The sequence below is a fragment of the Musca autumnalis genome, unplaced genomic scaffold, assembly GCF_047663935.1.
Source record: "Musca autumnalis isolate F117 unplaced genomic scaffold, ASM4766393v1 scaffold_1, whole genome shotgun sequence".
In the NCBI taxonomy this organism is placed as follows: Eukaryota; Metazoa; Arthropoda; class Insecta; order Diptera; family Muscidae; genus Musca; species Musca autumnalis.
In genome coordinates, this window is record NW_027411644.1 from 297,579,091 (window position 1) to 297,606,333 (window position 27,243).

Consider the following 27,243-nt stretch of genomic DNA (forward strand, 5'->3'; position numbering starts at 1 on the left):
GAATGCAATTGTGAAATTTGTCCAAAGTGCCACGAAATGCTATTCTGCAAAATAAAAGTTCTAAATTGTTCGTTGAGACAAACAAAAATATCCATTTGGCTGTGACATGACAACTTTGGGGAGACTCAAAATTCTGATAAAGATTATCCCTGGTTGTAATGTACATTTTATTTCGAAATACGTATTTCGCTTCCAAAAAAACCAAACAGTCATATCACATCCACTGACAGAATAGCGAAAAACAGACAAATACCAAATAACAGCAACATTAGCAACAACAACACAATTGAGGACAAGGATAAATTGCCTAAAGTTATGCAGTAGCACACGAAAACAATGGCGAAAGTTAAGGACATGTTTCAACGTCAAAGTGCTACTAAACAATGTAAACACAAACACACAGAAAGGGGAATAACAAATTTTGTGCATGTATGTACAATATTTATGTATGTGTGTTATTACATTATGCAGGTGTTATTTTCATTGGAAACAATTTTGTGTGATTTTTACCTAGGGCCAAAGTACCTTTTGTACGAATGATGAGGACTAAGCCACCGCATGGACATTTTCCTCTTTGGTTTGGTTAGTTAAGAGAAGTATTTTGTTGTTTTGGGAAAAGTTCAAGGTTAGCAAGCTTTGGTATACGTCATTTTCTGGGGGCCCGAAATCGTAATGGAACAAATATTTACTGAACATACTTTTGTACACTTTTAGAGTTATATTCGCATTGGGATTAACTCATAATTTCGCCATAAAAATGTTTAGATTTTTTGTTATTGTTATTCTAGGTATTTGCAATCAGGGTTTGTTGTTGTTATTATTACAACATCAATGTTGGTAATAATATATTTAGGGTATGTACTCGTATATTGCCCAATAGTCATAACATTTATTATATAATTCTGCTGTTTATGTACATTGACGGAAAATGAAACATCGACCCAAAAATATAGGCTACGCTCTACAGGGAGTAATAAAGATAATAGCTGGGATCATGTACTTCCATAATTATGGATGAGTTGTGTCACATTATTTTATCGACGATGAAGAGGTTCTTTTGAAATTGTATTTTACATTAATGAAATGCTTGGACGAAATCCGTTTAAGACAATTTGGAGTCGATTTAGACATGTCCGTCCGTCTGTTTTTTTTTTTTGAGCGCACGATAGCTCACTCACGAACGGGTCAACCGATTCGGTTCAAAATTTGGTAGTCATAATATATTTTATCCAAAGCTACCTCGGGTACCACCCCCATAAAAGTTTTTATCTAAAGTGGTGCACATGACAACTCCCGAAAGGAAAAGCCGATATAGTCCACACGTTGCATTTGGAGCAAATGGCATGTATCGATATCGCCTTGTTTAGATCAATAGTGCGATTCTCTAACACATTTCTTGAGTTACCGACAAAAATCGGTGAACTTATAATGCTTAAAATTTCGGTGATTGACGAAATTTTTGGGTAAGTTAGCTACCATAAAAAGCAGTCGTTCTACCGATAAGAAGAGTGCTGTTAACTTTTATATCACACAAAATTTCAGTACAGTTTAATACCTCCTCGCGAAGTGTTTTTTTGCAGCAGGTTGTCTTCGAAGTCCATATTATGACTGGCCAAGTTTTGTTCAGAAGCAAATCCGTAGTTCTGCAGAACTACCATTCGAACTGGATACTGAGTTGGTCCAAACGTTGCAAATCGTAATATTTGTTAGATAAATTTCGAAGGTTGTGTTTATCGGCCAACTCTTTTCGGTACATCCCCCATAAACATTCAAATACTCGTATATTCCATGAAATGGTACGTGCGACAACTCTCGATTTGGTCTATTCTTTAGATCTCGTAATATTTTGTCCAAACTTAGTTTAAATTGGAAAATGGGCCATAACGATGCACTCCTTAGGGTGCATACCTGACAAAAGTTCATAATTTTTGTTTAAGTGCAGTTAAAGGTCTGTTTGAGGATCCTTTGGAATCATGGGTATACCCTCATCGGAATGGCATTATTATGATCAAAAATTTAATTGATTAGGGGTTGTTGTTTCTTTAACACTTGGGCCTCTTATTCTAGATTATAAAGATCCCTCTTGACATTTTTTGGGTGGGGGTCCTATCCACCATATGTTGATAAGGATGGCTCGCACGGTAAAACCCGAGCTAGTACCGCAACGAGACATTGTGTTGCTGTACTGGAAGAATCTTTGTATCCTCATAAACATTGTCCTCAAAAGACATGAAGAGTTCTCAGAGCGGCATTCTGAAAAATTTGAATATTTTTCCATCGCGTTGCACTTACATCGCAGACCTTACTGGCGCTGCATAACTTGCCACTTATAGACCTTGTCCCTACATCTCTGCTTATTGCAGATAGCTGTGGTTTGCGCGGACAACATGAACTTGCTGTCGAATGTGACGCCTAGAATCTTGGGGTAGTTAGTAGTCGTAATTCTGCTGTCACCGACCATGACATTCAACACGGTGCTCACCTCTACAGTCCATGTGGTGAACAGAGTGGCCGTTGATTTAGTGGTGGGTAGTTGAATATTCCTAGCGTGGTAAACGGCGGTAAGAACATTAGGGAAGGTACCTGACGCCAAGATCGTACAATCATCCGCATACGTTACAATCTCAATGCCGTCTAACGAGGAGGAGGATTTGGCTGAATAAACTAGAGGTACAGGTTAAACGGTTACGGAGATATCACCCAACCTTGGGAAACTCCCTGTTTTACTGTACTTCTTATTCCTGAATTCCACGTACGACTGGCGTTCACACATATGATTGATTATCCAACGTTTCAAACTTAAGCGGAGGGTAGTATGCTCGATTTCCTCAAACATTGTGGAGTGCTTGACAGTATGAAAAGCTTTCGGATAAGTCGAGTATCATCAATACTGTCTTATCGCGCGACTTGCTCTGGGTGAGTACTCCTCTAATATGTGCGAAGATGACGTGCAGTATTAATGACGTGTTGTGCTGCTTACGGAACCCATGCAGATGATCGGTAACTGGATAGCTATTTGTAACGCTGGGGCGTCAAAAGCGAAATCGGTCTGTACGATTCGCATTTGCTGGCATCCTTGCTTCAGTATCGTAACAACCCTGCACATCTTCCAGACTTCCGGAACGAAGTGAGTTGCTAGCGATAGATTAGGAACTTTGGTGAGGTACTAGACTTTCGGCACATCCAACTGTTTCAGCATTACCATGGAGATTCCATCAGGTTGGATGATTCAGCGTTCCTGATGACATTCGCAACATCATCCATTGTAACTTGTGGTGGTTCATCTTCGGCTGCAAGAGATCTAATGCGACGAAAAACTCTTTTCTTCGCGATGGTGCTCCACATACTGCCGTTTAAAATTACTTGCTCACCAGTTGGCGTAACGTCGCCAAACGAGACTGAGGTCCTATATTCCTTGTTTCGAGCGTTCGAGAGTAACTTAACCGCTGCCTTACTCTGTGATCACTGGGAATAGCGGGACGAAGCTCTCCACGCTCATTTGCAAATCCCGTCTCCCGGCTGGTACATTACCAGCAGATGCAGCTGTGATGATGTCTCGGAACGTCCTTTCTGCTACACGAACTTCAGAAGGGTTGGGCAGATCTGTGAACCGGTTATTAGTGAACTCTCTGAAACTCGCGTCAATTACCTTTCCCAGGATTGATGAAAGTGCGGCTTTCAGAGGTGATGAAATCGGACGGACTGCTGATGGAGACAATTATGGCGAGGTGGTCTGATCCAAGAGAAACGACGGGTTGCCAGGTGTCGTCATTTATCAAACCAGGTGACATGATAGTTGTGTCTGGCGAACTGTGACACTCTCCGCTAATTCTAGTGCAAAACGTGGTGCTAACAATCTGCTCAGTCAGCATTATACCTTTCTAATCCTTTCCAAGTAGCGGATGCCACAACTCGTGGTGAGCAATCAAGTCCCCCAAGACCTGACAGTTATTGCCTTCTAAAAGCGCGCTAATGTCGGGCCTATAATCCGGTGTACAGCTATTTATCGGTGGAATATATACGTTCAGCGACTCTACCTCGACAATTCCACACGTGGCTACCACCCCCCTTCATTTCATGTACGGGTCATTAGAGCCAGGCTAAAACGAGATAGGTATGTATTGAACAGACTAATCCCCACATCCACTTCTGGTGTCATCCTTCCTCAGTACGTTGTAACCACAATCACAACGCTATAACCTGCAGGTGTTGTTGAGCTTGATTTCTTGCAATGCCGAGACAATGATGTTCTTCTGACTCATGAAATCCACTATTTCCTCGATCATACCCTGGAGTCCATTACAATTAAATTTTCTGGGATTTGAACAACAACGGCTGTTCTGTATTCAAATGCCGACGAAGACTTACTCTGGGCTGTGTTCACGCAGCATGTATGAACATAATTCTCGTCGTACTCTCTCACATGGACAAGTCCGAACAGCTCCCACTCCCGACATCTATTGCATCTCACTTAAGTTTAAGTGTGTTGGCTGCGGATGTGACAGACTGAGCACATCCATATTGCCCCTTGGTTTTTCTTTATCCCGGCACCAAGAGAATCAGTAGCAGGCATTTCGGGATATGCTGCTCCTAACTCAGAAAACGATACAAATACAAACATTGGTGTACTGAGTTGGTAACCGCTAGCCAGAACACTAGTGTTATGTAGTCCCGGATCAATTCGGTATCGAAGAACGCACCAACATGGCATTGCGTTGCGTTGTTTCTGTCTCTTATGGTGTTGTTTTCTTATTCTTTTATTGTGGCAGAATTGTTTTCTTAACGAATCGTATTTCATATTTTATTTAAAAGAAAATAATATCAATTTCACTTTTCGTCTTCTTTTTTGCAGATAAAACAAAAAAAACAACCAAAAATGTCTTTGTTAACCAGCAACAGTCACTCAATGTCAGAGGAAGAGATTGATGAGTAAGTACCAACAAAAAAACAAGAAAAGGACATCATCATTTATACCAAGATGGAAAATGCCCTTAAAAATTCATCGATTATTTACTGTTTCTTTGAACAGAATTAATAGATTTGTAAACGTGCTTTTAGATATCCGAAAATACATTTTCAATATTTATGACCTTTAAAAAATGCTATTGGAAAACTTTTTTATTTTTAAGAAAGAAAAAAACGGGTGAAAATGTTTTCAACTAAAAAGCCTTTTAAGTGTTGAAAAAAGAAGGAAAGAAACTTTTCATGAAAAGTTTAAAGATGCGATAAAGCATGAACAAATGTAATGGCTGAGTTGCAGAAGTTTTACAAGAAGGCTTTTAGAAAAAAGAAAAAAGTTGTAAAGAATATGAAAAAGGCGAAAGAGACTTAATGAGATACATATGTATGTAAATACATATATAAATATGTACACATAAAATAAAGTGAAAATAAAATAAATTAAGCCGATAGCTTTAGTTGCTAGTGCTTTTTTAAATATAATTTTATTTTTTTCATGACATGACATAGTTTGTAATAATAATAATTTTTTCAATAAATAAATAATATAAATATACTCAATCATAAAGTTCGCCGAGGTCGTAGTTTGATTCCTAATTATCGGATGTGTTTATATCATTAACCTTGGCAAAGTCAATACTAATATATTTAGCACTTAGCTCCATATATGTTCATAGAATAAATATTTATCGTTAAGCGTTATCCTTGTTTACCCTTGGTGATATACACACGTATGTTTTCATGTGTATGTGTCTTAACATACATACATCTTAATATTTTTCGAGCATACCTTAATTTATGTTCAAAGTATTTATAATTAAAAATACCTTAGGCCACAAGCACACCTGCTACATTTTGCTCAAAGCAACAACACCTATGTACATATACTAGGGTTATGACTTTTTGACCTTTTTTCTCAAAAAATATTTCCTGTTGCATGAATGAATGACCTTTGACCTACTAATAACTAAAATAACTTTTATTCCATTTAAATATTAAAAAAGGTCACGCACAAACCACTTTTAATTTATATGATATATGGAATAAAATTATGTATGATATAAAATGATATAAACAAAAACTTTAAAGCTTTTTTTTTGAGCTATATATGTGCTTAAAGTGACTCAAACAATTTTTTCAAAAAAGCTCATATATGAAAACTTTGAAAGCTTTTTGCGCGTGAGCCTTTTTTGTCGAATCAACTTATAATTAAGATGTTATCTAATCTTAGGTAAAAGTTCATCAAAATATGATACAGGGATATGAGGTTGTAAAAAAGTCATAACCCTAATGTACACCTTAATTGCTTTAGCACCTAATACGGCATCCTTAACATCCTTTGGAAAAGTTATCTCACCTGAAATCTTAAAGAAGAAATAAACACACATTATCCATTGAAATTACATTTATTGTAAACTCCAACGCACACGCTCACACAAATCTGTACTGAAAACAAATGTTATATTTTATTACAAGCCGCAAAATGTCCAACACCATCTGCAATAAAGCCAAACAACCAAACCAACCCGTCTGGAATTTGTAGATTACCAAAGCTTTACCGCACCACAAACCAAATGAGAAATATTTTAATTTTACAAATCAACAGCTTCCGGCTGATGACGCCTTGAAGTGAGAAACCTCAGACTCACACAATGATGCGTACCTCCTCCACGCAACCGCACTCCCATCTTGTCTTTAAAAGGAATGCCAAATGGCACCTATACAACCACAATCTTTTTTGTTTTCCTTTCTGTCCGTCTGCCATAACACCACTCCCTTTTTAAACAAACCGGAAATTGGTTTGAATTCCATGTTAAATAAATTTTCCCCTTTTCCGTTTGACACCCCTCCACCCCCTTTACACATCATATTGTTGAGAGGATGAAAACAGGACAGAAGTGTGCTTTTGTTGTTGCTGTCATATTTACATCTGCTTGGGTTTCAGTTCACTGCTGATGAAGATTTTCAAATCAAATGAATGAACAAAGAATTACTTTTTTTCGTAGGAAAGTTTTACTTTCTGTGGTAAAAGAGGTGGGTGGTTGGGTGGTGACGGTCGATTTGGGTGTTGTGTGAGTGAGTTATATAATTGCGAATAAAATAAATGTAAATTAAATAATAAATTTCTATAGAATCCATTTTCAATATAAAAACCAGTAAGGAAAAGGTCCAACTCGGGCGGACGGAGCCGACTATACGGTATTGTAGTATTGATATGAGTGTTCTTTTCAATTTCAAATACAAAACTAAATTTTATTTTATGAAAATATTTTTGTTTACATTTTTCACATAGGAATAATTCTTAGCCTACTTAATATTTTTTTATTATACCTCCACCATATGGAGGGTATAATTAAATTTGTCATTCCGTTTGTAACACATTGAAATATTCGTCAGAGACCCTATAAAGTATATGTATTATTGATCAGCATAAAATTCTATGTCGATTCGACCATGTCCGTCTGTCCATCCGTCCGTCTGTCGAAATCAAGATACAGCTCGCAGTTTTAAAGATAGAAAGTCAAAATTTGGTACAGAAGTTTTTATTACTTGCAGGATGGTTGGTATTGAACATGGGATATATCGCTCCACGTTTTGATATAGCCCCCATAGAACGGTACCTCCCGATTTTCGGTATTTTTAAGGTTTTAGCTTCATTATCCTACCAAAATAGCTGAAATTTGGTACGTAGTCTTCTTTAGGGGTATAAAACTTTCCCCCAGAATTTTGTACGTATCAGTCCACACCTTCATATAGCCCCCATAGAACGGTACCTCCCGATTTTCGGTATTTTTAAGGTTTTAGCTTCATTATCCTAACAAAATGGCTGAAATTTGGTACGTAGTCTTCTTTAGGGGTATAAAACTTTCCCCAAGAATTTTGTCGGTATCGGTCCACACCTTCATATAGCCCCCATAGAACGGTACCTCCCGATTTTCGGTATTTTTAAGATTTTAGCTTCATTATCCTACCAAACTGGCTGAAATTTGGTTCGTAGTCTTCTTTAGGGGCACAAAACTTTCCCCCAGAATTTTGTCGGTATCGGTCCACACCTTCATATAGCTCCCATAGAACGGTACCTCCCGATTTTCGGTATTTTGAAAGTTTTAGCTTCATTATCACACCGAAATGGCTGAAATTTGGTACTTAGTATACGTTGGTGGTATACAACTTTCCCCCAGAACTTTGTCGGTATAGGTCAACGCCTTCAAATAGCCCCCATAGAACGGTACCTCCCGATTTTCGGAATTTTGAAAGTTGTGGCTTTAATATTCCACCGAAATGGCTGAAATTTGGTATTTAGACTTCGTTGGGGGTACTCAAACTTCCCCTTTAAATTTGTCGGTATAGGTCCACGCCTTCATATAGCCCCATGGAATGGTACCTCCCGTTTTTCCGTATTTTGAAGGAAATATTCTGACTAACATTCGTCGGTATAGGTCCACGTTTCGATATAGCCCCCATAGAACGGTACCTACCGACTTTCGTAATACTGAAGATTGTGACTTCAATATCCAACCGAAATGGCTGAAATTCGTTATTTCGTCTTCCAAGAGTTATAAAATATTCCAGAAGAGTATTATCAGTATAGGTCCACTTCTTCCTATATCCCCATAGAAGCGTACTTCTTGACTTTCGGTATTTTATAAGTTTTAGACACATTCTCTTACCGAAATATAGGAAATTTGTTATTTAGTCTTCTTTGAGCCTAAAAACTTTCGGTCAAAAATTTGTCGGTATAGATCGACGTTTTGAAATAGCCCCCATAGAATGGTGCCTCACATTGTTTTACCGAAATTGCTGAAATTTAGTATTAAGTCTTCTTCATACACGAAAGGAAACTAAGTATTCCATTTTACTTCAATTCAGCTCCTGGTGGAGGGTATAACAAGTTCGGCCCGGCCGAACTTAACGCCGTTCTTACTTGTTTTTGATAGCACAGTTACTGCTTGTAGTAAGTGCCACCACAATACTCCTCCCCCAGTGGCAACGTTAAGTATTTATTCGTACAGTTCTTCCAGATCGTAGTATTCGAGTTTGAATGTCAGGTGGAACAGGAAGTGGTGGTGATTCGATCGCTGGAATGTCCTCATATAAAATTGATGCTGGTTTTAGGCGATTAACCGATATCATTTTTTGCTTCCCATTGACGTCGAGCAAAAAAGTTTTCTCCCCTTTGGATATAACAGGGAATGATCCGGTGTAGGGTGGTTGCAATGCAGGTCGTACAGCATCATTTCTGATGAAAACAAATTTTGCTTGTTTTAATGCTTCCGGTTCATTAACCTTAGAATTGCCATGACGGTGCACCTTCGTTGCTTTTATTTTATTCATATCAGCTTTGAATTGCGTAACCTAATCTGAAGTTATTTTCGTGGTTTATGATTTCGTAAAAAATTCACCAGGCTACGTTATCTCCATTCGAACTAAACTGAAGCTGCAGGCGAAACATTCAAATCGTGGTTAATAGATGCACGTAATCCCAACATTACTATCAGTAAGACCTCTGGCCAACGCTCTTTTGCGTGACACATTTTAGACGATTTAAGTGTTCGATGCCAACGTTCAATTTGACCATTGGATAGGTAAGGCGTAGTATGAGTGACACGAACTCCAATCAATTTTGAAAATTCTCGGAACAGTGCAGATTCGAACTGTCGTCCTTGATCTGTCACTACTTGAGAAGGCACTCCAAACCTAGATATCCATCAACTAAAAAATGCTTTTGCAACAGATTCAGCTGTTATGTCTTGTAATGGAATAGCCTCGGCCCATCTCGTAAATCTATCAATACATGTTAGACAGTATCTATACCCTTCCGACGGTGGAAGAGGTCCAATTACGTCAATGCTTCCTACCTTAAATCGCTCGCCTGGAATAGGAAATTGGCCAACAGCGCTTTTTATACGGCGTCCAACCTTTACTTGCTGGCACTTTAAACATGACCTAGCCCAATTTGAATTTTTTTTCCGCATATTTGGCCATACAAACCTATCCGATATTATCTTAATTGAGGATTTTGAGCCGGGATGTGATATGTTGTGTATCATGTCGAATACTTGTTTTCGGAAACGAGGTGTGATGTACGGTCTTGATTTAGATGTTGATACATCACAAACGATTTCTTTCTTCGATGTAGGAATTTCAAATGTTTTCAGCCCTAATTTTGATGGTACTGCTCGTGTAACACATTTGAGTTCTTCGTCTTTCGCTTGATCTTCCGCTAGATCTGAATAATTCAAGAAAGTTGGAAACGATATTGCGTTGAGCCGGGGTAGAGCATCTGCCGTGATATTGTATTTTCCAGGTACATGGCGAATATCTACAGTATGCTGTCCTATAAAATCTAAGTGACGTAGTTGACGAGTAGATGCTTTATCTTGACGTTGATAAAAAGCAAATGTAAGCGGTTTATGATTAGAGTGTATGCAAAATTTACGTCCTTCAAGAAAATGTTGGAAATACTTAACTCCTGAGTATGCCGCCTAAAGTTCGCGATCATAAGCACTGTAACGTGTTTGCGTCTCAGATAATTTCTTGGAGTAAAATCCGAGAGGTTTCCATTCACCATCTATTAGTTGTTGGAGAACAGCTCCCATACCAGTATCAGACGCATCTGCCCATAAAGATGTTTCGGCGGATTCAACAGGATATGCCAAAAGCGCAGCATTTGCAAGCTGGTTCTTGCATTCTTCAAATGATTTGCGTAACTCCGGTGTCCAAATTATTGGCGTTTTATCGTTTAACTTTTGGCCACTTTTTACGGCATTTAACGTTGCTTGAGCTTAGGCGGCTTTCGGAATAAAACGTCGATAAAAATTGATCATTCCCAGGAATCGACTTAATTCGTTAACGGTTTGTGGCAATTTATACTGGAGAATTGCAGATACTCGTTCTGGACTTGGAATAAGGCCTTCTGGAGTAACACAGTATCCCAAAAATTCAAGAGAATTCTTGCCAAATTCGCTTTTTTCACTGTTGATAGTTACGCCATATTCTTGTAACCGGGATTATTTGCCGGAGATAATTTTTGTGTTCATCTTCATTTTCAGACGCCACAAGTATATCATCAATATAAGCGAAACAGAAGTCAAGTCCTCGTAAAACCTCATTAATAATGCGTTGGAATGTTTGCGCAGTGTTCGCGTGGAACCAAATGGCATACACGTAAATTCAAACAATCCAAAAGGCTAATTAACGCAGACTTTGGGAAGTCTTTCTCAGCTACAGGAATCTGAAAGTACGCTTTGACCAAATCAATTTTGGAAAATATTTTCTTACCAGCCAGCACATATCCGAAGTCCTGGATATTCGCTACCGGGTAACGATCAGAAACGGTTATCTTATTAAGAGAACGATAATCTCCACAGGGGCGTCACATGCCGTCTCCTTTGGGAACCATATGTAATGAACTCGCCCAAGGACTTGCTGATGGTCTGCATATTCCCAACTGCATCATGTAATCGAATTCATCTTTAGCTTAAGCTTTTCAGGAGATAATCTCCGTGCCTTAACGGAAACTACTGGTCCTTTCGTACCCATATGATATTTGACCGGGGGTAACTTGATACTAGGTGTCGTGACATCAACAAATTCAGAAACAATAAAATTATACTTGGTTTTTGTTGATGGGCTTTTTTGGTCAGTTTTGATTAAATGAAAATAAAAACTAGGATTTTATTTCATTTTCCACCCGACGTTTCGTTGGCTTTTTTCCAACTTTTTCAAGAGTGTGGTTTTTATTGAAGGAATTCTAGTAACAAAATTAGAAAAGTAAACATTCATTTAACATATTTTTTAAATTCTGTAAATATTCTGTAAATAGTGCAATATTTACAGAATTTAAAAAATATGTTAAATGAATGTTTACTTTTCTAATTTTGTTACTAGAATTCCTTCAATAAAAACCACACTCTTGAAAAAGTTGGAAAAAAGCCAACGAAACGTCGGGTGGAAAATGAAATAAAATCCTAGTTTTTATTTTCATTTAATCAAAACTGACCAAAAAAGCCCATCAACAAAAACCAAACATAAACAAAAAGAAATTGGTCAACAAAATAAAAATCAAAAAAAAAATAAAATTATACTTTGCAGGAACATCCGAAATTTCCTTCAGCGTTAAATTTTGTTTCCTGGAACAATAACCGGACACTTTTAAGGTTCGTAATTGAATCAATAAGCTGATTATTTTTAACATCTACAAGAAGTTCAAAATGTTTCAAAAAGTCTGACCCAATTATTGGCTGTGAGACTTCAGAAATAATTTAAGACTAGAGAAATTTTCGTCGAAGACCAATGATGCAATTTACAACTTTTGTTCCGTAAAATCGTATTTATTTGCTGCATACAGCACAAATGATTTCCGTGGACACTTTTTATCTTCACTCGTCGGTGGTATAACTGAAATTTCGGCTCCAGTATCTATAAGGTACCTGTACTTCGATTTTGTATCTTGAATGAACAGGCGACTTATCTGTAGGCCACTCTCACCCGTCACCTAATAGTAAATTTAATTTTCCGAAGGCTTGAAGGAGCAGGGCGACCGACATTTTGTAGCCTTCTTGCCAAACTTGAAATGGTACCGGCATAGGGAAGATCTTGCCCGGAAATTGCTTCTTGAGCGGCCATAATTCGTTTTGTTTCTAATATTTCCTTTAACTGTCAAACTATCGACGATTTTTAAAAGTTCCGATACTTGCCTTTCAAGAAATTGCAATCGATCGTTGTCGCTTGTTGCAACCGCGTTGACTACACCAGCAGCATCCGATTGGTCGTGGATTTTATCCGCCATCATTGCTAATTTATCAATTCCATCTTCGCTCACCGACAATATAGCTCTTGTTGTTTGAGGTAGGCGTTGAATCCATAATGTCTTCAAAAGCTTTTCAGACACTTTTCCGCTTGCCAATTCTCGCATTTCTCTCAACAATCCGGAGGGCTTTGTGTCACCAATAAATACGTTTTCCAATAATTGCCGTAGCCCCTTTTCTTCCGATTCCATAAATTCGTTCAGCAATGTCTTCTTGAGGGTCTCATATTTGTCCTTTGCTGGGGGATTCTCCAAAACATGGCTCACGTGACTTAGGATATTGCTTTCCATGGACCCAACTAGCGTGTGGAATTTTGTTTCGTTGCAAGATATTCCTGCCGTTACAAATTGGGATTCCAATTGGACAAACCATAGCTTTGGATTTTGTGGTCAAAATGGAGGAACGCATATAGCAACTCGGGATAACACTTTGTGCACATCGTAAATTGTGCATATTTGTTACTTCCTAGAAGCTGGCACCCGTTCTTACCAGATGAATGGTAAGGTGGAGTTGACAACACTATTTTAACATTTCAAGCTGCAGAATTCGTTTGCTTCACCTATCATAATTTTCCTTGTGAATCATCATAAAATCTAAAATATCGTCGACATATATTTGAAGGCCGTTGCAATTAAATCGCAAGAAGAATGTGTTCCCAGGGTGCTGAACAGCATCAAGATGTGTTATGTGCTACAGAGACTGCGGAGGTATTTGCAATTTTCTTTTAAAAGAAAAGATGTGAAGCTAAGATAAAAGCCGTACATTTGATAGAGATAAGCTCATCAATTTCCTTCAATTTCCCTGGTCTATTAAAATGTTACTCACGTTCCGAAAATTTTCTGCTATGATATGTGTATAAGTATGTGTGTATGTATGAAATTTGGTTTAGTTTCTCTGCTTCTTCTTTGTATTTCTTTTCCATTTGAAATTTCAAAGTTCTGGGTGTATTGTTTTCAAGTTTCAATTACAACTTTTAATGAGGTACTCTATATTTGTTTTGTTTTTATATTCTATGGAAATAACAACAAAAAGTACATTAAAGAAGCACAAAAACTTTAGAATCATTGAGAAGACTATTATTTTTCTATTCCCACACGAATTCACCAAGGATAATTATAATGTGTAGTGTCTGAGAAATAGTAAAAATAGTAAGTAATAAGTACTCTATTTGCCTTTAAAATGCAAAATATAATATATAAAATATAATATATAAAATGTAAAATAGTTGTTTTAAAATATTAAAACAACAACAATGGGATTAAGCCAGACTATTTTGAAAAAACAAAATTGCAAACGCTATCCCAATAAAAAAAACGCCACAATGCTTCAAATTGAAGACACTGGCACGACGTGTGTTGTTTTTGCTGTAAAGCAGACCAACCAAATTTTGGTGTGTGCATTCGTCGAAATTCGACGACACATACAAGTGGAAGAGGTTTGAATTGTTTTCGCAGACACTTTCGTCGGAGTTGTATCAGGTTGCCAAGGAAAAACTTCTTATTGAACTTTTTTTTTTTTTCTTACCTTTATACTTCGAGCTGACGATTGATGTTTGGGTATAAAAAGTTTCTTGTTTGAAGAAGTTATTGAAAAATAACTTCGGTGGAGAATATCCACAAACAAGAAACAAGGGAACTGATGAGATCCAGTGGCGTGGATCGAAACTATAGTATTCCCTGCCTTACCACTTGGCGAACAATGCCAAATCTTTTCCATTAATAAAATAGTTGTTTTAAAATATTAAAACAACAACAATGGGATTAAGCCAGACTATTTTGAAAAAAACAAAATTGCAAACGCTATCCCAATAAAAAAAAAAACGCCACAATGCTTCAAAATGTAAAACATTAAATATAAAATATTACAACAACACGATTTTTGTGGATTGCTTAGTAGATTCACTCTCTGTATTGCGGACGATGCTCTGCTATCAGTTTCAACTACTTAAGGAAGCACTGAGGTTGATGTACAGAGTTCAAGTTGCTCAAGCGGAATGAACGAATTTAATGAATTTCGTTCTGTTTAGCTTCTAATTGTAAGAAGCGATATTGTCATCTAGTATTGCTTGATAAATTTAGTAGTACATAGTTGCTTATATTAGTAGTATTAAATATATTTTAAAAGGTGTATTTTTAGCTGTTAACTTTAAATTTAAAAATCAATTACAATAGGAAATATGAAAAATATAAAAATCTAAAAGTGTTAATATTGAAATATAGATGGCGTTGAAACTGTAATTATTAAAATATTGATTGCTTCAGTCTCCCCCTCTGATACTGAAAGCGTCCCGACGAAGTCATAGAAATAAAATGTTGTGGAAACTGCTACGGCAAATTGTATCAGGAATAATGGGTTGTTGAATCTACTATGGTAAGCTGCATCTGGATGATGAGTTGTTGGATCTGCTAAGTATGAGGATGATGGGTTCTTAAATTTTGATCAGGTATCAGTTTGTTTAATCTGCTAAAACTGCAATGATAGTAGGAAGATGGCGTTGACCTAGTCTTGTTGAATGTTGAAACCAGAGACTTTTTCTGAACCTCCCCCTGGACTAAAGCTGCATTGCTGTTGAAGTGAACGGCATGATTTGGTGGATCCAGAAATGATGTTGATTCACACTCTGTAGATACTGATGATGCACTGTTATCGATTACATGTACATCAGAAGTATTGAAGTTGATATGTAGTTTTCAATTTGCATAATGATGCACTGCTATCGGTTTCATGTACTTAAGGAAGCATTGATGTTGATGTACAGTGTTCACATTGCATGATGATGCACTATTATCGGTTTCATGTACATCGGGAAGCATGGAAGTTGATATCGAGCCCTTCCCGCGAAAAAGATGTAAGCGACATTTTTTCGATTTTCGTTTTTTTACGGAAATCTATGAGGAATATTCCAGCACACCATCTCCCAAATTTTTAGAACGAAATTAGAGCAAACACAATTTTGATGTAAGCGCCATTTTTGCTTTTTGTGTACATTTGTTTGTGACAGCGAATTGTCGCTTACATCAAATACGTTTTAATCTTATAATTCTTCGAATAAATACTTGCTATAAAATTAGTGTGCTTTGTGCCGTTATATTGAAGATATTCCTCATTTTTTTATTTTTTCAGTAAATAGGATTTAATAACAGAACTATACCAAATTTGAATAAACAGTTTTGGTTATATCAAAAGTTATTCAATAAAAACCGTCTCCTGTAAAATTAGCTTTTTGTCGCTTACACCTTTTTCGCGGGAAGGGCTCGATATGTACTCTTCAAATTGTTCTACAATAATGAACCGTTGTCTTATATAGGCATCTGCATAGGTCTTCTGTGAAACAAGACGTTTGGGAAGATTGTGTGCTTCCACAAATTACAAGACTTTTGGTTGTGTTGTTGTAGTCCTCGGCTGTTGATGGTCGTGTTACATGGCCACTGAGTTGGGCGCCAATAATGAAAACGCGACTTTCGTTGATTGATTCACCCTCTGTATTGCGGATGATGCTCTGCTATCAGTTTCAATTACTTAAGGAAGCACTGCTACGGCAGTACAGAGTTCAGACTGTTCAAGAGGAATGTATTGTCTCCTTACATCGGCCCACTTTGGGCGCCAATAAAACAACACGATTTTTGTGGACTGCTTGGTAGATTCACTCTCTGTATTTCGGATGATGCTCTGCTATTAGCTTCAACTACTTAAGGAAGCACTGAGGTTGATGTACAGAGTTCAAATTGCTCAAGAGAAATGAACTGGGCATATAGGGCCCCCACGTTGGGCCGTCAAAAAAGAAGACACAATTTTCGTAGATTGTTTTCTTTGATTCTCTCTCTGTATTGCGGATGATGCTCTGCTACCAGTTTCAAAAACTTAAGGAAGCACTGAGGTTGATGTACTGAGTTCAAGTTGATCAAGCAGAATGAACGAATTTATTGAATTTCGTTCCGTTTCGCTTCTAATAGTGAGAAGCGATATTGTCATCTAGTATTGCTTGATAAATTTAGTAGTACATAGTTGCTTATATTAGTAGTATTAAATATATTTTACGAGGTGTATTTTTAGCTGTTAACTTTAAATTTAAAAATCAATCACAATAGGAAGTATGAAAAGTTACAAAATCACAATGACAAATGTACTAAAGCTTAAAAGTGTTACTATTGAAATATAGATGGCGTTGAAACTGTAATTATTAAAATGTTGATTGCTTCAGTATAAAATACTAAAGATAAAATAAAAAATAAAATATAAAACTTCAATTATAAAACATAAAATATAAAATGTAAAATATAAAATTTAAAATATAAAATATGATATATAAAATGAAAAATATAGTATATAAAATATTAAATATAAAAAATAAAATATACAATGTAAAATATAAAACATAAAATACAAAATGTAATATACAAAATATAATATGTATATATTCGCATCGACATTGACCTTCAACAGATGGGCCCGTAGATCATCATACAAAGCCTACTGAACTTTGTGGGAACACCATTTTCAGACATGGCTTTATAATAAACAAAAGATCGTAGGTGTCATTCCACATATCTTAGGTCTTTTCATATGATTTCCCGAAAGGTAACTATTTGTTAATGATGGATTTGTCAGGTCTGAAGTCAGTGCTATTCAATTATAGTATGGACCATTGTCTTTAGTAGTTCACACAATATTCCGGACACTGTCTTATAAGCAATTTTGAACACACATTTTGAATCCACTCACCGGATACGCTTTCCTCCTGCAAGATGGTGCTGACTAGTTGATGCCTACAACTAATCCGGGTGTCGCTTTTAGTAAGGAGTCAGTCAAAAAACTAGAATAATCCTTTCCAAATTACCCTTGAATTTGGCGTAATATTCGGTCAAAAGTCGGCCAAAAACTTCAGATTGTCGTTCGACCCCTCGGCAAAACAAACATCGGGGCCGACCACACAACAATCACAACTGAGCTTGCATCCAAAGCCGGAAGTTTCTTTCAACTTTCGTAACGAAGTCGGACCTAACTCTGACTATTTGGTTTGCTGGGGATATTCATTCATTAAATAACTACTGTTGGCGTGATACCAGTGTATTTGAAACCCAAAAAGAAAAGAAAAATAAAAACAAATTGGTGTATATAATTTTATGTAGATTTATTTTCAATTCTTTGTTGTAAAGTAGATGAGTTTCAAAGAAACGAGACTTTACCTTTATGACGTGTGTTATTAAGGGAAGCGAAAGAACAAGTGAAGTTGCAGATGAGCATAATAGCGCTTACAAGGTTGTGATCAACAACGACGACGACAGCATTGGAAAGCGCCCCTTCTGCATCCGAACTGAGCGAATATGACTTTTAGGAGAGAGCGTGGGAAAGAAGGAATATTCTCTCCCACAATCCGAACCAGGCGAATGTGACTCCTAAAAGAAAGGCAGAGAAGATTTCCCCATTTGAGCTCGAAAGAGCGGCCAATTAATGCGGTTAATTGTAATGCTGCCGAAGGGGAAACAATGCATCGAACATATACATTGGCGTAACCAATGTATCGAACTTATACATTTGCCGCCCACCTTGACGCGCTATCTGCGAGGCAACAGTGTTAGACTAATTCGCGAGCAAACTTATACTAGAGTTAGTAGTGATGATTTCAAAAAAGAGGTACGATAATTCAGTTTCAATTGAGCAATTTTTTGTGTAATTCAGTTTTTATTCAATTAAATTAAATAATTTATATTTCTTTTATACAATTTATGGATGTACTGCTCCAGAAATCACCCAACCAAAAGATGTATATTGGGCGGTAGGCAACCCAGGTTGAGCCATAACGCGCGACGGTATTATAATCTTAGAATAAATCTCGGGTCCTAAGACCATAGCCACCGCTCTTGATTTAAAAAATTCGGGGTCCGCCAATTGGAGCCCTATGAACGAATCGCCGATCGATGGCGGGATGGATAGTGCTGGTGTCCGACCATATGATAACCTCGCGACCTGCGCTGTGAGATATTGCCGCTGTGTGGGATCATGGCATGAGGTTATCATAATGTCACAATAGCGAGCACCATCCACCGATGAAACGGGCCACTTCAAATGGGACACCAACGTCTCACAAATACGGCTGACACCTGCACAAGGATCAATCAGCGCGCGAACGTGCATACTACCGTTTTTAAAGCAAAGGCGGACAACTGCTGTTGGCGCTAGGGTAACAACGCGACTAATTGGTAGCGGTGGAATGGTTCTGGTGACGTTTGGTTCAACAACGGGACGTACTGCCGTAGAGGATGGAATGGAACGGTTGTTCGAACCCGCACGTTGTCTGCGGCTGGCCGAATTATTAGGCACCCGTGTTCGGGAATGTAGCAAGCTGTGGTGAGGTTCCCGACAAATGTGACATAATTGATCGACGGGGCATGCTGACGAATTATGGTTGGGCTTGAGGCAATTACGACAATAGCCATTGGATATGACAAACCGCAACCGTTTGTGATGTTGCATCCTCTTAAACCTTACGCATTGATATAATTGATGAGGTAAGGAACATAGCCGACATGGGCTTCGTTGTTGCGTGGTTGAGGCGGAGACAATTTTCCGTTGGGCGGATGAAGTGGTTGATCGAGGAAGAGCTGCGTCCTCGGCAACAGGCGGAACTGGAGCAGCCTTGTCTGAGGATGCTACAGCTTCGTCTATTTTAGAAAGCAGTATCTCCTTCGCAACCTCCCCATCAGACATCATTTCTTCCTCATTTTCTGGCATCGTGACAAATGGGAAAATGTCCGAAGATGAATCCATTTCTATACAAAGATTTATACGACAAAAAAGTGTTTAATTATTCCTGATCAATTAAAACTAACTTCGTAACTGGTCGCCGAACAATGCCTTGTTCTGTCCGAAGATCTACAACTCTAACGTGACCATCAGTTCCAGGATGGATCTGAACAACGCGACCTAGCTTCCACGAAGTAGGCGGTAATTGCTCATGACGGAGCACAACTAAATCATTTATTTGGATATCGCGCTGAGGATGTTTCCATTTATATCGCTTGTGCAATTCGACTAAATATTCCTCTTTCCAACGAATACAAAATTGATGAGTGAGAGCTTTTAACTTGCGATATCTATTGACCAAACTAAGAGGGGAATCGACTATTACTTCTTCAGGTGGCGAAAGAAGAGGAGAACCAATGAGGAAATGACCCGGGGTAAGTGCGACTGCATCAGTTTGATTATCATTTATAGGACAAAGGGGTCGGGAATTCAAGCAAGCCTCGATACGAACTAAAACAGTGGAAAGTTCCTCAAATGTGTATTTAAATGTTTTTGCATGACGGCGAAAATGTTTTTTAAAACTTTTAACTGCAGCTTCCCACAGGCCTCCCATATGGGGAGCACCCGCTGGGATAAACTGCCAAGAAATCTCTTGATAACCTAACGAAGAACAAACTTTCTCACGACCCTCTTTAATGAAATTTTTGAAATTACTTTCAATTTCACGAGATGCACCGACGAAATTTGTCCCATTGTCTGAAAAAACTGTTTTAGGGCAACCACGACGACCAATAAACCTATAGAAGGCTGCCAGAAAGGACGCAGAAGATAAGTCAGAAGTGGCTTCTAAGTGAACTGCTTTAGTTGAAAAGCAGACGAAGACACATACATAACCCTTGGTAATTCGACACGCTCTACCCGTAAATGACTTCATATCAAAGGGTCCTGCGAAATCAATTCCTGTAGTGTGAAAGGGGCGAGTGACTACCGTTCGTTCCCGAGGCAGAGCAGCCATGATTTGATTACATGACCGCTTTTTCTCAAGGATACACGTCTTACAACGATTAATGACACAACGAACAAGATTTTTTAAGCGAGGAACCCAATACTCGATACGAAGTATACGAAGCATTAACTGATTTCCACCATGAATGGAAATGGCGTGCACGAATTCTGCAAGCAGGCGAACAAATCTACAAGAATATGGCAATACTATGGGATAGCGTTCATTGTATGACAGGGTTGGGGACTTTGCTAAACGGCCATTAAGACGCATGACACCGTCTTGGTCCAAACGAGGGTTGAGTGGGAGGAGAGAGCTTTTCGAAGACAAAGGAGACTGGTCTAATAAACATTTATACTCCTCAGCAAAATACGCCTTTTGAGCAAGAATTGCTAGACGAAGCTTAACTGCTTTTATTTCGGAGGGATCTAAAGTAGTAGAAGTGAATGTTCGACGACTTTGAGAGTGTGGACGACAATTATTGTAAAATCTAAAAACATAAGACAATACCCTCAAAGCCCTTCCAAGTGACGAAAAATTATCCAAAATATCTTGATAAGAGGAAAAGAATGCGAAATTACTTTTGACTGGACGAATTTCCAGATCAGTATCTATAGATGTGGTATCATTTATTTTCCATTGAGAGGAATCTGACTGTAACCACTGAGGACCATGCCACCAAAGTGAAGAATTGGCTAAGTCCTGAGGAGAGACACCGCGGCTACCTAAATCAGCGGGATTATCTTCGGATCTAACGTGGAACCATTGACCGTTTCCCACATTTTCTTGAATCCGACATACTCTATTAGCTACGAAAGTTTTCCAAGTCGAAGGTGTTTTACGAAGCCATGAGAGGACAATAGTGGAATCGGTCCAACAATAAACTCTATTAATAGGAATTTGAATTTCCTGAACTACCGACTTTAGAAGCTCCGATGCTAATGTAGCCCCACAAAGTTCAAGACGAGGCAATGATACCGATTTAATAGGTGCAACTTTGGTTTTAGAAGTTAAAAGATGAACATTAACTTGACCGAGTGGAGACTGAGTACGCAAGTAAACTACCCCCGCATATGCCTTTTCCGAGGCATCAGAAAAGAGGTGTAGCTCAGTTATGTCTTCTGGACTATATTGAACCCAACGAGGGATACTAATCGAATTAACAGAAGAATAATTTGCAATAAAAGACTCCCAAGAGGCTTTGGTATTGCTGGGTAAATAGTCATCCCAATCTATCTTGTCTAACCAAACTTGCTGCATAATAATTTTTGCGACAACAATTACAGGCGAAAGCCAACCTACGGGATCAAAAAGTTTGGCTATAATTGACAAGACTTCCCGTTTGGAGTATTGGGCCTTTTTTGGGATAGAGTCTACAACGAAAAAGAAAGTGTCGGAATGGGCATTCCAGCGAATTCCTAAGGGTTTGGAACTACTGGATTCTACAAATGAAAGGACCTGGGCATCAACGAGTTCGTTGGGAGAAAAACGAGATAAAATGGACTTGTGATTTGATGTCCACTTCCTCAGTTCAAACTTTGCAGTAGCTAAGGCTTCAACAAGCTGATCACGATAGGATAATGCGGTGTGAATATCGTGAGCGCCAGCAAGTACGTCGTCTACATACATACAATTTCGCAGAATATGCGCGGCGAGAGGATAATCGGACTGAGTGTCCTGAGCTAATTGCAGAAGAGTGCGAATGGCTAGGAAGGGCGCACAGTTTACCCCAAATGTGACCGTTTGCAACTCATAATCTTGGATAGGGTCTGAAGGAGACGATCTAAACAAAATTCGTTGAAATTGTGAATGTTTGGGATCAACACGAATTTGGCGATACATCTGAGTGATATCGCAATTAAAAACAAATTTGAATAAACGCCATCGCAAAATTAAGAGAACTAAATCTGCTTGAAGAGTTGGCCCAACATGGAGAAGGTCATTTAAGCTAACACCGTTTGAAGTTTTGTTAGAAGCGTTAAAAACTACCCGAAGTTTTGTGGTCGGTTTGTCAGGGTTAATAACTGGATGATGTGGAAGGTAGCAAGCCAAAGAACTAGTAGACTGTGGGGGCTGAACTGGGCACATATGTCCCAACGACAAGTATTCTTGTAGAACTTGGTCATAAACTATTTTGACTGAAGGTCTTCTAAGAAGCGAATTTTCCGACCGGCAAAACTGTTTTAAAACGTTACTACGAGAGTCCCCCAGTTGCAAAGATTGCGGAAATTCGGATTTAAAGGGAAGCGTTACTACGTAACGTCCTTCCGAATCTCGCACGGTCGTGGCACGATAATTCTTCTCACAAAACATGTCCGATGGAGAAACGTGTTTCAATCTGGGAACTTCTTCGAGTTCCCAGAACCGGAGTAGTGTTTTGTTGAGAGATTCCTCCTCAGCTATATCCAACACAGTCGAAAAGACCTGGACTGAGGAAGAAGGCATGGGACCAGTCAGAATCCAGCCGAATATCGTGTTTTGGGCTAACAAGGAGTCCAGAATATTTCGAAGCGTCCCTTCCCGCAAAATTTGTGGATACAAATCCGCCCCCAATAACAAATCAACAGGTCTAGAATCAAAGAGGTGGGAATCAGCGAAACGAAGATTAGGCAAGCGAGAAGTGATGTTTGAACTGAGGGAAAATGATGGAAGACTTCCAGAAATTTTTGGAAGAACAAATGCTAATGTCTCTACTACTAAGGAAGAATCGATTGGTGAACCAATGCGAAGTGGACAATTTTTCTTTGAAGTGGCATAGGTAGAACCATTGACACCAGAAACAGTTGCATTAATGGACCGAGTTGGCAATTTAAGAACCTTTTGCAAATTTTCTGTAATAAACGAAGCCTCTGAACCGGGATCGATAAGAGCCCTAGCGGGATACGAAACTCCTAAATGAACAATGTCCACCATCGCAGTACCTAACAAGACATTCCGATTTTGGGATGTATGGAACACTTGACTATTCATGGCTCTAGGATTTGCGCCAGTGGAGGTAGAAGCTATGTTTCCATCTACTTGTGGAGGATGGCTATTGGTAAACGAGGGGAGTGAGGTAGGTGGTCTAGAAGGAGCTGAAGTAGGCCTATGCAACATTGTATGATGGCGACCTTTGCAAATATTACAATTGTGGGTACTTGAGCAGTCTTTGACTGAATGTCCCACTGAAAGACAATTAAGACAACAACCCTGCTTTTTAGCGGCTTCAAATCTTTTTTCAAATGACAGCGCCCTAAATTTAGGACAAGAACGCAATGAATGAGATTCTTTGCGACAAAGTACACATACCGATTTCGACTTATCTTTGACCGAAGAAGTAGCAAGATTAGTTTTGACTCTACTTTTCGGAATTGAAATAGAAGAAGAACCTCTCATGTCCCTAAGGCAAGCTAAAGTTTGGATTCTTTCTGTGAGGAATTTATCTAATTCATCCCACGAGGATAAAGAAGATTTGTCTCTAATACTCTGTTCCCACAAAGTTGCAGTTAATTTAGGCAAACGCTGTTGACAAATGAATACCAAAATTGGATCCCAATGATCCGTGGCTACATCATAGACTGACATAGCAGAAATACAACTATTTATTCCACGCTGTATAGTTTTCAAATTGGAACTAGTTTCAATTTCAAAGGCAGGAAGGTCAAATAGGAGCTTGAGATGGTTATGGACTAGGATACGTTTGTTGTCGTACGTATCCTTTAACGACTTCCAAGCTAAAGCAAAACTTTTGTGGGTGAGTGGAAACTTTGCAACGATTTCCCTAGCCTCACCTTTTGTTTTTTGTACCAAGTGACAAAGCCTTTCAATGTCACTTAGCCCAGCGTTATTAATAAACATGGCTGAGAAAAGGTCCCTGAAAGTGGGCCACGATAAGAAGTCACCATGGAAATCTTCAATGTCACATGGTGGTAAATGGAGATGATGCATGTTATTTGAAGCATATGGAGGTAAACTCCAATTAGCAATTGAAATGTCCGAACGGTTTTGGACATCTGGAAAAGCAGTATTCGATAAATGTGGAGAAATAGAACTATGAATAGATATATTGCCACCATTAGATGCTGGTGGTTGACCAATATTAGGTATATTGGACCCACGAATCGCAGAATTTAAGCGATGACTATTTTGAGATTGACTGTTTTGAGGAGTACTAATGAGCAAGGCAGATGGGGAAGCAGGGGGAGACTTAACTGACTTAAGCTCCTCCAGTTTTTCATTAATTGTGGACAAACAAGCGACGTAGCTTTCGCAAGTAGTTTGATACTTTGCGTCGGCTGAAGAAATGTCCTCAGAATTAGTACCCGCGACGGAAAGCAAATGATCCAGATACTTATCATAAGTATCCTTCACTTTCTTCCACAAATCTTGAAGTTCCGTGATACGAATCTCAAGATTGAAAATATTGTGATTTTCTGTCCTAATCAAATTAAAACCAGCAATGAATTTGACAACATTGTCAGAAGCCCGAATGAATTGGGTGACAGGAGTGACCGACATGATTAAAAGGATGAAAAACCCAAAAAAAAATATCAACAAAAATTCGAAAAATCCTCAAAAAATCACTTTTTTACTATTTTAGAAAATCAATTAGAACCGAATGTAGGGTGCACACGGTCTAATTTGCAGAAAAAGAGCGAAAGAAATAAGCACGATGGCTAATAGCAACGAAAAGCTAAAAAAAGTACGAAAAAATTCGAAAAATCACAAGTTTTTGACAAATTAATGAGAAAATCGTCTATTACCGACAGTAGGGTGCACGTCACACTATGTGGTAAAAACGAATTTATCCAAAAATGTTTCGAAAAAAAAATTAAAATTGAATTTATAAATGAATATTTATAAATAATTTCCAAAAAATTAATAAAAATACGAATTTAATATATAAATAATAGGAATAATGCCGATTGTAGGGTGCTTTATCCGAATAATATCACGAACAATCAATATTGAATCGCAACACGAAATTATATTCGAGAAAAAATAACAAATAAATTTATTAAAAATTTATCACAAAAAAATATTATTTTTTACACTGGTGCCCAAGGTGCGACAGCCAGCAACGAAAACGAATAAAAGAAAGGAAAACACAAGCAGCGTCGCGTCGGCAGAGCGATCAACGTATGTTAGTCAAACCACACACAAACCAACCAACGACAAGAGAGTTGGAAAAAAAAGAAATAAATTGTTGCTAGCTTGTATGGATGCTGGAATTTTTGGGTATTTTTGTTGTTGCGATTAAACGACAAAAACCCAAACGACAAATGAGATTAGAAAATTGTTGGTAGTTTTTAGAATTGCAAATAAAAGGGCACGATGGAGAATAGTAGTGTTGTTATTGTTTTTTCTCACTAGTGGCTGACAATTTCAACGATTAAGGGAATGTGTGTATGTAAGCCCTTAGGTAGAAATAATAAACAAGCACTACAGAATCGATCACCGGCAAACAAATTAAAGCAATAGAATGCGAACAAATGCAAATTAGGCAGAAATTAAATTAGAAAAATTTAGATTTTTTGTAAATAATCAGCGAATGTATTAAAATAAAGCACAATATTGGGATTATTGGTTATTTTAATACGATTATTTAGCAAATTGTACGACGATAAGTGGACTGTATGATGATTTTTGTTTATAACACACGCGTTAAGGCAATTGTAGGGCGACCAGTACGCGACGTAGCGAACAAATTATCAAAAATCAATATTTTTTAAACCGAAACAAATGCAAAAACAAAAACACTCGCGGTATGCTCAATATAAAAGAAACTGAACTACGTACCTTTGAATGTATGATGTTGTTTGTGGATGATGTTTAGTTTATTTGGTGATTTTTGATGTGGATGATGAAAAGACGATGCGCACTGATGAGGGGGGATGATGGTGTTGATGATTTTTCTCCTTTTAAAAATAGGGAAAGAAACCAAGATTAGCAACAACTTCAATATGCAGGTTATTGATCCGGCTCGATTGGATCAAAATGTTGGCGTGATACCAGTGTATTTGAAACCCAAAAAGAAAAGAAAAATAAAAACAAATTGGTGTATATAATTTTATGTAGATTTATTTTCAATTCTTTGTTGTAAAGTAGATGAGTTTCAAAGAAACGAGACTTTACCTTTATGACGTGTGTTATTAAGGGAAGCGAAAGAACAAGTGAAGTTGCAGATGAGCATAATAGCGCTTACAAGGTTGTGATCAACAACGACGACGACAGCATTGGAAAGCGCCCCTTCTGCATCCGAACTGAGCGAATATGACTTTTAGGAGAGAGCGTGGGAAAGAAGGAATATTCTCTCCCACAATCCGAACCAGGCGAATGTGACTCCTAAAAGAAAGGCAGAGAAGATTTCCCCATTTGAGCTCGAAAGAGCGGCCAATTAATGCGGTTAATTGTAATGCTGCCGAAGGGGAAACAATGCATCGAACATATACATTGGCGTAACCAATGTATCGAACTTATACAACTACAATACGACCTAATGTACAAAACATATATGAGCATACATTGCATAAACGTTTATATTGCAGCTACATTGACGTATAATGTGGAAAATAATTTCACTCTCCTTATTATGTACTTCATGTTCTCTAAACAAAAACGTTTAGCTCACGAGTATTTTAACGAAATAAATGCATAAAACAGATACAATAAAAACGCGCAACACAAACGCAACAAAGCACAATACCAACACATTGACACGGTCTCATAAAATTTCATTGTAAACTC

At 38.0% G+C, this 27,243-nt stretch overlaps 2 protein-coding genes across 3 annotated transcripts in view; one reads left to right on the forward strand and one right to left on the reverse strand.

The window, feature by feature from the left end:
• Positions 1–27,243, forward strand: part of LOC141389780 (uridine phosphorylase 1-like) — a 111,580-nt gene that overhangs the window by 23,675 nt on the left and 60,662 nt on the right. For both annotated transcript variants that reach the window (XR_012409174.1, XM_073961836.1), the window contains exon 2: positions 4,853–4,929. Coding sequence is in view for 1 of the 2 variants with exons in the window: in XM_073961836.1 (XP_073817937.1) it covers positions 4,877–4,929 (53 nt within the window). In the remaining variant the exon portion in view is untranslated. The remainder of the gene's footprint in view (positions 1–4,852; positions 4,930–27,243) is intronic.
• Positions 17,885–26,962, reverse strand: LOC141389779 (uncharacterized). Its single transcript, XM_073961834.1, has 2 exons — positions 26,296–26,962; positions 17,885–19,540 (listed from the first exon to the last, which is right to left on the reverse strand). The coding sequence occupies exon 2, from the start codon at positions 19,536–19,538 to the stop codon at positions 18,495–18,497; it is 1,044 nt and encodes a 347-aa protein (XP_073817935.1). The 5' UTR covers positions 19,539–19,540; positions 26,296–26,962; the 3' UTR covers positions 17,885–18,494.